The sequence below is a fragment of the Bos indicus x Bos taurus genome, chromosome 12, assembly GCF_003369695.1.
Source record: "Bos indicus x Bos taurus breed Angus x Brahman F1 hybrid chromosome 12, Bos_hybrid_MaternalHap_v2.0, whole genome shotgun sequence".
Classification (NCBI taxonomy): domain Eukaryota; kingdom Metazoa; phylum Chordata; class Mammalia; order Artiodactyla; family Bovidae; genus Bos; species Bos indicus x Bos taurus.
Window position 1 is genome coordinate 51,724,508 of NC_040087.1, and position 14,605 is coordinate 51,739,112.

Genomic DNA, 14,605 nt, shown 5'->3' on the forward strand with positions numbered 1-14,605 from the left:
CAGGAGGAGAAGGGGACGACAGAGGATGAGATGGCTGGATGGCATCTCTGACTCGATGGACTTGAGTCTGGGTGAACTCCGGGAGTTGGTGATGGACAGGGAGGCCTGGCGTGCTGTGATTCATGGGGTCGCAAAGAGTTGGACACAACTGAGCGACTGATCTGATCCTGCTGCTGCTACTGCTAAGTCACTACTGCTAAGTCGTGTCCGACTCTGTGTGACCCCATAGACAGCAGCCCACCAAGCTCCCCCGTCCCTGGGATTCTCCAGGCAAGAATACTGGAGTGGGTTGCCATTTCCTTCTCCAATGCATGAAAGTGAAAAGTGAAAGTGAAGTCGCTCAGTCGTGTCCAACCCTCAGCGACCCCATGGACTGCAGCCTTCCAGGCTCCTCCGTCCATGGGATTTTCCAGGCAAGAGTACTGGAGTGGGATGCCATTGCCTTCTCCGATCTGATCCTAATGGCCCCAAATACCTATCTTGCCCTTTCTACCCAAATATTCACTTTACTCCTGGATACAGAAATTCACCCGTCCACTGGAACCTGGCTTTGGAGTCCACTGATATAAAACTAATTGTCTGAAATGGTACCCTGATGCTCACAACCACTGTGTATGCCACTACAGAGCCTGGCTTTGGGTTTCCCCAGTCTGGACCAAGGTTGGGAAGCCCACTTTAGTCAGAAGTTGGCTTAAGAAGAGAATCCAAACATGCCCCAGTGTCATCCTTTCTGGTCCCTCTTCCCTGCATCATTCAGCTAGGTACAATTGGATACCCCTCCTTTGAATTGTCCTTAACTACTTGGGATAACTCCTCCATGTGGCTTCTGGTCACTTCTCTCTCTGACTGGTACCCTGCAGCCTTCTTTATACATAAACGATCGCCCTGCCTTCACTCCCCAAAGCATGGCCGATATAGGTTGTAGTCTGTAACAAACTTTCCTGAGAATGACGAACAACTATTATATTGCAAAGAAAAACTTCAAATTAGATATTTGGGTCCACTGCTGTTAAATTTGTCTGCCTGGGCCCTTCCAACATGGGGTTCCCTGCTGACTACCTGCCCAGCTCCAGCCTTACCCCCAACCTGTGTGTGGTTCTGACTTAAAACCAGGGTATCACCCCTCAGCCATCCACAGAGGTTCCTAATGCCTTGACCCCGTCTCCAGAGCCCCAACCAAGAGAAGCAAAGCACTTACTCTTCTCTGAGAGACACTGACTGCAGGAAAGACAGCCTTTTGAATTTTTATGCAGAACCATTTAGTTTCTCTTTGTCTCAAATTCTCTCTTCTGTGACAGGATCCAGGTAGAACCCCAAGGCTCTAGGAGATTTCCTCTGAAATTAACATGCAATCATCCTCAAAGAAGAATTCTCCCACTTCACTTGCAACCACAAGCTCAACCTGAGTTTTCGTACCCCCTATACAAACCAATGGCACAAAACTAGGAAGCCTGAGGGCAATAAGAATTCCCTAGAGGACCAGAGCTAGGTTCAGACTAGCTAACCTGCAGTGACTGATTATAAACAAAAAGGCCCAGACAAGCTGTGTTGAAGTCCACTTGGGCCAGAGCAGGGAGGCAGGCAGTAGATCCCAGAAACCAGGCAGAGGACCAGGAGCCAGTGATGTGCATATACTGAAAAATGCAGCTCAGGAGCAAATGAGGGAACATCTGAGAATAATTGTGATAAACACTCAATGCTCTTCTAGTTTCTTAATCTCAAACTACCGGAAACTTCTGGAAGGCATATTTGTCCCTGACAATGGTGACTAGCAGAGGTGAAATGGAAGGGGAAAATGAAAGTACTCCTTAAATGCTGTACATGCCATATTTCACTTAACCTGTTGCAGAAACTAGTACTCGAGAAACCAAGCACCACATTCGGAGAGTTGAAGAACTCAGGTTTATTACACCAGCGGGCCCAGAGGAGTTAACACTCCAAGCTCTAAGCCCCAAACAAAGGGTTTACAGCGTTTTTATAAACAGACTGTAGTGGGCAACACTAGCTGTTAATAGGCTGGTTTAAACTAAGGGGTTTCACGAGCATGGGAACAGTGGTCAAGATGGGGAGGAGGATGCCTGACCTTTACACAAACAGGCATGATTAAGCAGGTTTGCAGGGGCTGAGCAATTGCAAAGAGCAGGACAAGAGTGAGTGAGATAAACTCCAGTTCCTAGTATTGCGAGTCCCCACTTTCTGAGACTATGTGACCTACATGATCTAGATTTTGCAAGGGGCAAGCTGAGTTACAGAGGCAGAAGGAGAAGGAGATTATGTAAAATTTTAACTTTTTCTCTTCAAATCAAGTCACACTTGGGGGACATTTAATTTTTTTTCAATTTTCATTACAATATTGTAAGTTAGTTTATGACTTTTATTTTTTTGCTGATCTCTTCCAAAAATCCACGTCTACTTCCCCAGGACAAAATTTAGAATGCCTACATAAAAGAGTGTGACTGTTTTTCTGATTGTGACGGATAGCATCTAGGCACAAGATGCCTTGTTTTGCCATCGATGTACTTTTCTGATATCTGTGAGGACTCATTTGATCATTGCTACTGTACCTTCTAGGTTTATTTAGTTAGTTTACTGTAAGTTAAACAACTCATTAAAGAGGAAGTTGAAGTGATTGTAGCTGGGAGGTGTTGAAACAGTGGAAATTTTCAAGTTAGAAAAAAAATGAAAGAGAATGGGTTTGAGAGAAGAGAGAGGTATAAAGACAGTCGCTGGCAACCAAATTGCTCCCCAATTCACCCTGAGACAAGCCTCCTCTTCAGAACAACATGATGCTCCAGGTATTGTTTCCTTTTATGGGGCTTATTTAAACTGGTTTTTCTAGCTTTCCTTTTCTTCTCAGCTTTCTCAGTTCCTCTCCTTTGAAGAGTTACCTGCTTCTATTTAAAATGTCATTTCAATGTTTCGCATAGCCTCTGGATGGTCTAATTAAATGCATTTTGTTTTTCATCGATGTTTTGCCAAGAATAGATGTAATTCTCTGATTAAAAAAAATAGGAAGAAATGAATCAGTTTAAGTTCATGGAATTTTAACCTTCTAGTTTAGCAATTATCCATTATGATGTTGCCATACTGCTTTTCAAATTATCTGTCTACTGTCCTTAGTCCCCTGGAGAAGATAAGTATTTTTGTGGTAGGAACCATAATATCTTGGTTTGGTGCTTAGCACACCAAGCACCAAATATCTTGGTGCTAGAGTGCTTAGCACAGGGCGGACACATAGCAAGATCTCATGAAATATTTATTAACTAAGTGCATGAGTGTGTGCTAAGTCACTTCAGTAATGTCCAACTCTTTGCAACCCTATGGACTGTAGCCCACCAGGCTCCTCTGTCCATGGGACTTTTCAGGCAAGAATACTAGAGTGGGGTTTCCATGCCCTCCTCCAGGGGATCTTCCCCATCTAGGGATTGAACCTGAGTTCTTTATTTTACCATAATTTATGCATTAGTCATAGTATCTTTACTAAGAACAGATGTAAATGCCAGGAGAAAAATCAAGACCAGAAAGATATTTTAGAAATAGACAGCCCAAGGTGAAAGACGGCTGAGCAGTTGCCCATTTGTTTCCTAGTGTTCCCTTCCTCAGGGGCCACAAAGAGATCATTTATTCTTTGGCACATGGGGTGGTGCTCAGGACTTGTCAGGGGGTCTGCTGGGGTTCCCTACTATCTTTCTTTCTTTTTTTAAGTTTTTTATTTTTTCTGTGGACCATTTCCTTTTCTGAATTTGTTACAATATTGCTTCTGTTTCATGTTTTGGTTTTCTGGCCCCAAGGTATGTGGGATCTTAGCCCTCCGACCAAGGATCAAACCCACACCCCCTGTATTAGAAGGTGAAGTCTTAACCATTGGACCATCAGGGAAGTCCCTGGGCCCTACTCCACGGCCAGGCATGCTCACCTGATGGGCCAGATTTCCCTCCTCTCCTCCCCTTCTTAGTCTCTTCCTGCCTCCACCAAAGCCCACCACGCTCTGTGGCCATTATCTGCTTGCTACTCTGTGTCCTCAACTCTACTGAGAACAGAAACTGGCCATCTTCCATTTCCACATCCCTCTGCCTCATACATGTGTTCACTACACGTCACTTTTTAGGATCTGAACTTAATTTGACCAACTGGGTTTCCTGTAATGGAGCACACTCTTTATGCAGAAGTACCTTAAGTTCTCATGTAGAAAGGAAGTGTGTGAATACAGAGTAATTGTAGCTCTGCTCTAACACTCTTGCCTTTAAAGTCTGTCACAGAAAGCTTTGCCAAAGTGATCCACGGCTTGAAGGTGGGACACCTCACAGATCGTGTCATTCAGCGGAGCAAGAGGATGGTTCTGGATGCTCTGGGAGTGGGGCTCCTGGGAACCAGCACAGAAGTGTTTCACAAAACCAGTGGATACAGTAAAGTAAGAAGCTCCATGTCTACTTTAGAACTGAAACCAGGTGTACATACACACCTGTTTGTGAGATGTATCCAGGGACATGCATTTGTGTTCTACTGCTCTACTCTTCATTTTAGAGAGAGCACCTGCTGAATACAGCATGGTGGTTTACAGTTTTATGCTTTTCTATGCTGTATTTGTTGTTGCTGTTCAGTCACTCAGTCGTGTCCAACTCTTTGCGACCCCGTGGACTGCAGCACGCCAGGCTTCCTTGGGCTTCACTGCCAGAGTTTGTTCAAACTCAAGTCCATTGAGTCAATGATGCCATCAGCCATCTCATCCTCTATTGCCCCCTTCTCCCCCTGCCCTCTGTCTTTCCCAGCAACTGGGTCTTTACCAATGAATCAGCTCTTCGCATCAGGTGGCCCAAGTACTGGAGCTTCAGTTTCAGCATCAGTTCTTCCAATGAACATTCAGGCTTTATTTCCTTTAGCATTGACTGGTTTGATCTCCTTGCTGTCCAAGGGATTCCCAAAAGTCTTCTCCAGCATGAGAATTTGAAGGCATCAATTCTTCAGTGTTCAGTTGAACTTCTTTATGGTTCAACTCTCACATATGTACATCTATGCTTTATATTACCTGAGTCTTAATATACATACACGTCCTTTACTAAGTCACTGTCTTAAGGCCAGTCTTAATCTTAAGGCTAGCAATATTTCAAGCTGATTACTATTATAACTGAAAGCACAGTTTTACCTGAGAGTCTTCGTGGCCGTAGCACCCGCCCCGAGCCATTTGTTCTTGCAAAGACTTGAAGATTTTCTGGAGAAAAGCCTGGACCAGCCTGCAGGTGTTTACATGGGAGATGTGCACCCACCCACCAAAGAATACGCTTGATAGAGACGACCAGTCTACCTTTTCCTTGTGTTTATCTTCAAGAAGCAGACTTCATTCCTTGGTGCACTTAGGGATCACAGTCTGGGATTGAGTGACAGCATCTCCTCTCCCTTCCATGGAGAAAGTTGTATTTTTCTTCTACAAAGAAGAGAGAAATCCAATAACTAGGGCTTCAATCTAGCACAAAGGGCTCAATAAGGGGTAATAAAGTAGTGTCTCCAAAGATGAAGAACAACTATTGAAATGGTGACTTGGCATGTTGGTTCATACCCTGTATCACTGATCGATATTCTTTCATTCCAGATCTATAGTTCCAATGTGTCCAGCACTGTTTGGGGCCAGCCAGAACTCAGGCTCCCACCAACCTATGCTGCTTTCGTTAACGGTGTGGCTGTAAGGAGATTTCCATGATTTTTCTACTGTTCAACAATCAGAATAATTTCAGAGCCAGAATATATCTCAGAAATTTCCCAGGTTTCATACCCTACTGATGAGTTCATTGAAGTTCAGAGAGGTGAAGTGTCCTGTCCTCTCGCCTATGTTGTAATTTCAGTTTCATGTTTTTACAGTGAATTGATGTTTTTTGAAATTGTGAAGGAGAGGAAATAAGATGGAAATATTTTGATAAAAATGTTCCTAAGTTATCTCAACTCTAAATTAAATATCCAGACTCAATTCCTTCTTAATCCCTTCTGCTGTGGCCAGTATCAGTTTCTATTTAGCAACCAGCCTTTCATTCAATCAGCAGATATTTATCAAGATAGAAACAATGACCATCTGGTGTCTCTTTTTTCGGAACCAAAAATCAGGACTTCTCATCTGACAGACAATTTATATGCCTTTTCTGTGTGTCAGGAGCAGTCTACAAGATATAATTTGGATGTGAACCTGTTGGGATTTCTGAGATATTTTTATGGTTTATGGGGACAGTAGTTCAGAATATCAAAAATCAAATCTGATGGTGCATCCACAAATAAACATCCAGTAAGCTGTGGGGAAGGCACCAGCCACAATGAGGCAAAAGTCTATTTTAAATTGAACTTCTGGTTATTACCATTTCATGTAAGGAAAAAGCTAGTGATGGGATGAGGAAGAATAAAACCTTATAGCAGAAAATAAAGATCTAAAAATATAGCTTAATAATCTGGGTTCAAGAGTTCTTGCAACTTCTTTAAAGATTTGAAATTATTTCATGATAAAAAGGGCTCAGAAAATATGGCCGGATATGGAATAAATGGCATTAAACTCTTCATGTGACTTGTTGAAAGGTCAAAGAGGGAGAGGAGAAGCTACCTAATTCTACAGCTTTGTTTATAAGGAAGGTATGGATCTTTCCAATGGTGGCCGCTGAGTAAGACCCAAGCTCCTTGCGGTTCACTAGCTGCTCTGGAAGGTCCCACTTGATCTGGCCAGAGGACAGCATATCTAGTGCCCACCCATGTGATTAAGAATCCCAGCTAGTTCATAGGTTTAACCTTCAGAGGATCAGATCTAAAAATGTCACATCAAAAAGGTGATTACTGAAATAAACCCTGACTGGTCCAAAAGCCATCACATGAAGGGAGACACATTTAGGTTCTGGTTGTTTGTGTGTCTATTCACACAGATCCACTCAATGGATTTTGATGACACGTGGCACCCTGCCACCCACCCTTCTGGAGCTGTCCTTCCTGTCCTCATGGCTCTATCAGAAGCCCTGCCACCAAGTCCAAAGTATTCTGGCCTTGACCTGCTGCTGGCTTTCAATGTTGGTATTGAAGTGCAAGGTCGATTACTGCGTTTCTCCAAAGAAGCCTATGACATACCAAAGAGGTATGGAGAAAGTGTGCCCCATCCTGAGGCACCCACATTGCCCTTCATCTGTTCGTTGTCATCTCTGTGGAGCTTTCTGATACAGAGGTTGGCTCAGTGGAAGCTGCTGTCATTAGTGCTGGCAGTTAAGTCCACTCAACCAAATATCAAACTGTTTATTCCATATAGAAAAGTGTGATCTCAGAAGTGCTAGTGAAAAGTCTCCTCTGGGTTTAAAGAGCCAACGAGCAACCAGGACCATAAACAGATCTGGATCCCCTCACCCCAAGGTGATCATGACGTGCTGGCCTTCATGGGTACTCTGGATAGCCCTCAGCTCATCTCAAAGCAGAAATCTACTTTGGTATTTCTAGGGTCCTTCAGACGAATGAGAACAGACAGAATACCCTAAACCTGACTATTCAACCCACAGATCAAAAATGGTCCAACGCTGACTGTATCAGATGGTTCAATCTAATATTTATTTTGCCATTTGTTCCAGCCTTCTGGGGGAGGAGTAAATAAGAATATTGAGTGAGTGCTCACAGTTTCCATTGAGTTTTCACAGTTACTTACAGAGGCTTTCAGCAATCAACAACTTTTGCCTTTGGGGCAATAACTGTAACAGTGAAAGTGAAGTGAAAGTCGCTCAAAGAGTTGCAAAGAGTCAGACACGACTGAGCAACTTTCACTCCACTTTACAGTCCATGGAATTCTTTACTTTCACTTCACTATACAGTCCATGGAATTCTCCAGGCCAGAATACTGGAGTGGGTAGCCTTTCCCTTCTCCAGGGAATCTTCCCAACCCAGAGATCAAAGCCAGGTCTCCCACATTACAGGCAGATTCTTTACCAGCTGAACCACCAGGGAAGCCCAACTGTAACAGTACCATTTATAAATAATTTACTATGGGTCAAGCCCTGTTGTAATTATAGCGACTTTCCTTTACTTTCACTGTTACTGTTATTGCCCAAAAGGCAAAAGTTGTTGATTGCTGAAAGCCTCTGTAAGTAACTGTAAAAACTCAATGGAAATGGAAATGGAATTTATTCAAAACTCACAAGGGAGTTTTACTATTATGATGAGATGATGACCACTTTATGTAAGAGAAAACAGGTACAGAGAGGTTGAATAACTTCCAAGATCACATAGCTAATAGGAGGAAGAGCTGAGATTTGAATGTAGGCCTTAGGGCTCCATTAGCTCAGCTCCTGACCACTGTACTATACTGCCCCCTGGCAGCTGAAGTTTGTAAGTCTCCACCTCTGTGTTCTTTTTTTTTGCTTTTCAGATTCCATCCCCCCTCGGTGGTGGGAACCTTGGGGAGTGCTGCCGCCGCATCTAAGTTTCTTGGGCTCAGCGTGACAGAGTGCCAAGAGGCCCTGGCTATTGCTGTTTCTCATGCTGGGGCACCCATGGCAAATGCTGCCACTCAGACCAAGCCACTTCACGTGGGCAATGCTGCCAGGCATGGGCTAGAAGCTGCTTTCCTGGCAATGCTGGGTCTCCAGGGAAACAAACGGGTTTTGGATTTGGAGACAGGGTTTGGGGCTTTCTATACCAACTATTCTCCTAAAGTCCTTCCAGACCTAGATTCACACACTTGGCTTCTGGAGAAGCAGGATGTGGCCTTCAAGCGTTTCCCTGCCCATTTGGCCACCCACTGGGTGGCAGACACAGCTGCATCCATGAGAAGGCACCTTGTAACAGACAAAAGCCCACTCCCCATTGACCGCATTGAGAGAATTGTGCTTCGAATTCCAGATGTCCAGTATGTGAACAGGCCCTTTCCCAAATCCGAGCATGAAGCCCGCCACTCCTTCCAGTATGTGGCCTGTGCCATGCTGCTCGATGGTGTCATCACTGTCCCAGCCTTCCACAAACGCCAGATCAACAGGCCACAGGTGAGAGAGCTGCTTGGTAAGGTGGAGCTGGAGCACCCTCGAGACAACCTACCAAACTTCAACACACTGTACTGTGAGATGAGTGTTGCCCTCAAGGATGGATCCATCTTCACAGAGCGTTCGGATACCTTCTACGGTCACTGGAGGAAGCCTCTGAGCCAGAAGGACCTACAGGAAAAGTTCAGAACCAATTCCTGCAGGACGCTGTCCTGCCACGCTGTAGAAAGGCTTATAGAGATAGTAGAAAACTTAGAAGACCTGGAAGACTGCTCTGTGCTAACCACACTTCTGAAAGAAACCTCTCCACCAAAGATAGCTTCAAAATCTATCTAGCATTTAACAATTCCATCATACAATCTCTCCTATGGCTTGACAACATCCAGGTGACTTTGTATCAGGGGAAATTCAATTCTCTGCTTTATAGAACAAGGGTCTGTCCTGGGAATAAGTGCAGCACATTTCAGTACTTCAGAGCCCAAACACAGAACTGGATATATATGGAAGCAGTCTTGTCCTGTAAATTTTGCAAGACAGTTCCAGTTACCTAGTTTGGCAAGCTAATAAATGTGCAAGAAACACAGAGAAATTTATTTTAAAAGAATTCATAAGGCTGAAATTCAAGTCACCTGTACTTAGCTTAAACTTTTCAGAGGAATTATTTATGAACCTTTATGAACCTCAAGGTATGAGGGGGATTTGAACTTCTACACAAAACTTGCTGACAGTGAAGATGGCTCTGGTCTGTTGTGCCACCAACAGACTTCTTAGACTATGGGTTGTAAGAATCCCTTCACTGTCGGGAGCCACGTTAGGCCTTACTGACAAAATGGAGGCACGGCCCCAACTCCCTCTCCTTGTCCCGCAGGCACGAACCCAGGATGAAGGAGTTAGGCCTTGTGATTCTGACCTGTTTTTTCCTCTCCTCGGCTGAGTTGACTGAAAAGAATATTAAGGTGCTTATTGTTCTTGAGAGGAGCATGAGAAGGCACAAAGCCTTCTGCAGCTGTGCTCAGAGAATAATTTATAAAGTTAATCATTGACATTCGTTCAAGGACCTTTACAAAAGAGTGTTCCAGGATGAGCACGTAGGCCACAGCTTGAGGCCATGCGAGGCATTGCTATCTGAAACCTATTTGTGAGGGAAATATTTATGGCAGAGGAGTTTGCCGAATTTAGGGCTTAGGAATAATTAAAATAGTTAGAAGCTCAAGATTTAAGGAATGTTGCAATGTTAGCATATGTTACTATAGCTTATAGAGATTAGGAATTTTGGAGATATTAGTGGTTAGAAGCCTTTTTAGAGAAAGTGAGCTCAGGAGACTAGGGCCAAACAAGATTTAGAAAGATAAGAAATAAACTGAGGAATGTGGTATGAAGCCCAGACATTAGCATGAGTTACAACGTATTCACAAGGACACATGAGAAGTAGATAAGAGAATGGCTGAGGCAGGAACTCCTTTTGAGGGGCAACAATGATTTATGGAGACAACAAATCTGGGTCAGGGGGAACTGAAAATGTCAAACCTCTGACCTAATGCTTTTGTAAAAATATAAAAGAGAATCTTAAGCTTGAAATAAATATGCAGTCCAAGAAAACTGAGAGGCTGTGTTGTTCCTCGCCGACACCGCCCATCCCTTCAGGCTCATTCCCTGGCTGCTGGAGCTGGACTCCCGCACTTCACAATGGAGGAGATGCTATTGGGTTTAAAATAAGGGCTTCATTGTTTCAAATCCTGCTTCTGCCACTGACTAGGTGTGACACTGGGCGTGGTTCAGGGTATCCCTCTAGTTATGCTTTATTTTTTAAAAAGTATAAAAAATAAAGCAGTTTGACTCTAAAAACAGTATTCTTAATACAATCTATCACCTTTCATTATAAAAAAAATTTTGAGACTAATATCATGGATGTAGAATCTGAGATGTAATAAAGTAGGACAGCCAAAACATAGCATATATGTGGACAGTCAAATAATATTAAACTGTATAAAACAATTAAAATGTCTTGAGGGGTTAAAATTGCCACATTAGTATTATATATACACAAGCAGGAAGTTATTAAAGTTCATGTATTCTAAATTCCTTGCATTGTCCAAGAAAAGGGCAAGCTATTAACTCTAGACTTTGACTTGCAAGTGTGTATGTTGACATTTCTAGGGTGACTATATTAAAGTACTCTTGACTGGAGAATCCCAGGGACGGCGGAGCCTGGTGGGCTGCTGTCTATGGGGTCGCGAAGAGTCGGACACGACTGAAGCGACTTAGCAGCAGCAGCAGCAGAAGGTATCACTTCCAGGTTAATAGAAGAAGAAATAAGGAATTAGGTAAAAATAATCCAAAGTAAAGTAAGAAAGGAAGGGGAAAAGAAATAAATATATAAAATATATTTGACAATATAAAATGACAGGAAAAAAAATCCAAATATATCTATAACTACAAAAAGAGTAAATGGACTAAATGCTCCAGTTAAAAAGATGCAACAACCATGAACACATTCTTTTAAATGTTTGTTTTATTAACAACTACTTTACTTGTCACATTCATTCATTTTACATTTTATGAGTTTTTAAATGCATAGAGTCATGAAAATATTTCTGCAACTCAGTTTTGGAAAACTACCACTTCCAAACACCCCTTAGGCCTGCTTGCACTCAATTCTCACTCCCATCTCCAGTCCTCAGCAGCCAATGATTTGTTTTCTATCTCTACAGTTTTGTCTTTTTCCAACATTTCATATAAATGGAACCATACAATATATAGTCTTACATGTCTGGCTCTTTCACTTAGCATAAGAGTTTTAAGATTTTTTCCACATAGTATAAGTACTTTATTCCCTTTCATTGCTGAGTACCACCCTACCATATGGATATAGCACATTTGTTTACCCATTCATTGGTTAAAGAGAAGGTAGATAGTTTCTACTTTGGGGCTGCTATGAATAATGCTTCTATGAACATTCACAAACATATCTTTCTGGGGACATATCTTTCCATTACTCTTGGGTGGAGTCCCAGGAGCAGGAGTGCTGGATCATTTGGTAAGTACATATTTATCTTTATTAAAAACTGTTTTCCAAAGTAGCTTTATCACATTACATTTCCACCAGCAAAGTATGATGGTTTCAGTTTCTCCTTATTTTCACCAAACTTTGGAATTATCAGTCTTTCTCATTTTAGCCAGTCTAGTGAGTATATACGGAGAAGGCAATGGCACCCCACTCCAGTACTCTTGCCTGGAAAATCCCATGGACAGAGGAGCCTGGTGGACTGCAGTCCATGCGGTCTCGAAGAGTCACACACGACTGAGCAACTTCACTTTCACTTTTCACTTTCATGCATTGGAGAAGGAAATGGCAACCCACTCCAGTGTTCTTGCCTGGAGAATCCCAGGGACAGGGGAGCCTGGTGGGCTGCCGTCTATGGGGTCGCACAGAGTCAGACATGACTGAAGTGACAGCAGCAGCAGGAGTGAGTATATAATTGTATCTCATTGTGGTTTTAATTTGCATTTTCCTGATGACTAATTCTTGTCCATTTTTTGCCTATTATTTTAATTAGGTTGTCTTCTTATTGAGTTTTAAGACTTCATTTTCTAGTCTGACCATAATTCTTTAATAAATACATGTTTTACAAATATTATCTACCAATCTGTGGCTGGTCTTACTGTATTTTTAATGGTGTATTTTGAAGAGCAAAACTTTTAAATTTGACCGAGTATTTTTTTGCCATTTTTAAAAATAATTTTTGTTCTTACTTTTGGTATTACTGGAAGGCATTTTAAAAATCCAGTTATGTACTTTATTCAAGACACATAAAGATAAAGAAAAGCTGAAAGTAAAAAAGATGAGGGAAATGTAGATAGAATATTAAAAAAGAAAGCTAGAATTAAATATTAAAAAAGAATTCAAGCAAAAAACGTTTTACTAGAAAAAAGATAATAATGATAAATTGAAGCCATTAGAGAACTAACGGAGAAGGCAATGGCACCCCACTCCAGTACTCTTGCCTGGAAAATCCCATGGACAGAGGAGCCTGGTAGGCTGAAGTCCATGGGGTCGGGAGGAGTCAGACATGACTGAGCGACTTCCCTTTCACTTTTCACTTTCCTGCATTGGAGAAGGAAATGGCAACCCACTCCAGTGCTCTTGCCTGGAGAATCCCAGGGACGGGGGAGCCTGGTGGGCTTCCATCTATGGGGTCGCACAGAGTCAGACACGACTGAAGTGACTTAGTAGTTGTAAAGAACTAAAATAATTCTAAACTTATGCATCTAAATACTACTAAACTGTAAAGAGAAATAGATAAATCCAATATTATACTGAAAGAATTTTAACATTTCTCCCATAGAAGTTTGGAGAAGGCAATGGCACCCCACTCCAGCACTCTTGCCTGGAAAATCCCATGGACGGAGGAGCCTGGTGGGCCGCACTCCATGGGGTCGCTAAGAGTCGGACAAGACTCAACAACTTCACTTTCACTTTTCACTTTCATGCATTGGAGAAGGAAATGGCAACCCACTCCAGTGCTCTTGCCTGGAGAATCCCAGGGACGGCAGAGCCTGGTAGGCTACAGTCCATGGGGTCGCACAGAGTTGGACACGACTGAAGCAACTTAGCAGCAGCAGCAGCATAGAAGTTTATATTTCAAGGAAACCAAAAATAAACAAACTATAAAAGATTTAAACACACTCAACATGTTTTATCTAATGGATATATACTATGCACTCAACAACTAGAGAGTTCACAATCTTATAAAAACCTCACAGAGCATTTATAAAAATGGACCACATATTTGGGTATAAAGTAAGTCTCAACTTTTGAAAGCACTGGATCATCCAGGTCATTTTCTCTAATCACAATGCAATCAAGTTAAAAATCAATATAATAAATCAGGAGATTGGTTTTGACACATACACACTACGTATTTAACTCTTTGTGACCCAATGGACTGTAGTCCATAAGGCTCCTATGTCCATGGGATTTCCCAGGCAAGAATAGTGGAGTGGATTGCCATTTCCTTCTCCAAGGAACCTTCTGACCCAGGGATGGAACCAGTGTCTCCTACATTGCAGGCAGATCCTTATACTGTCTGAGCCATGGGGGAAGCCCATATATAAAATAGATAACTAATAAGGACCTACTATATATACAGTCCAGGGAATTCCACTCAATACTCTGTAATGGCCTACATAGGAAAAGAAGCAAAAAAAGAGTGGACATATGTATATGTAAAACTGATTCACTTTGCTGAAATGAATATAACATTGTAAATCAACTCTATTCCAATAAAAAAAATTATTAACTTTCAAAAAACATTTTTAAGTTGAAAAAAATCAATGTAAAAATACAATCAGAAAAGCCTGAAACATTTAGAAATAAACAATTCCTCTAAATAACTCAAATCACAAAAGAAGTTTTAGAGAAAATTATAAAACATTTAAAACTAACCAATAACAAAAATGCCACATATCAAAATTTATAGGATATAATAAAAATAGTACTTATAAATGTAGAATTTTCTTATCACTGGCTCTGTATTACATGGATTCAGCATTCAAAAAACTAAGATCATGCCCTTTGGTCCATCAATTCATAGCAAATAGATGGGGAACAATAGAAACAGTAACAG

At 42.0% G+C, this 14,605-nt stretch overlaps 1 protein-coding gene across 1 annotated transcript; it reads left to right on the forward strand.

The window, feature by feature from the left end:
- The first annotated feature begins 2,421 nt into the window (after window positions 1-2,421).
- Window positions 2,422-10,581, forward strand: ACOD1 (aconitate decarboxylase 1). The gene is made up of 5 exons (XM_027557721.1): window positions 2,422-2,795; window positions 4,250-4,411; window positions 5,588-5,677; window positions 6,891-7,096; window positions 8,369-10,581. The coding sequence occupies exons 1-5, from the start codon at window positions 2,784-2,786 to the stop codon at window positions 9,312-9,314; spliced, it is 1,416 nt and encodes a 471-aa protein (XP_027413522.1). The 5' UTR covers window positions 2,422-2,783; the 3' UTR covers window positions 9,315-10,581.
- Window positions 10,582-14,605: the final 4,024 nt, after the last annotated feature.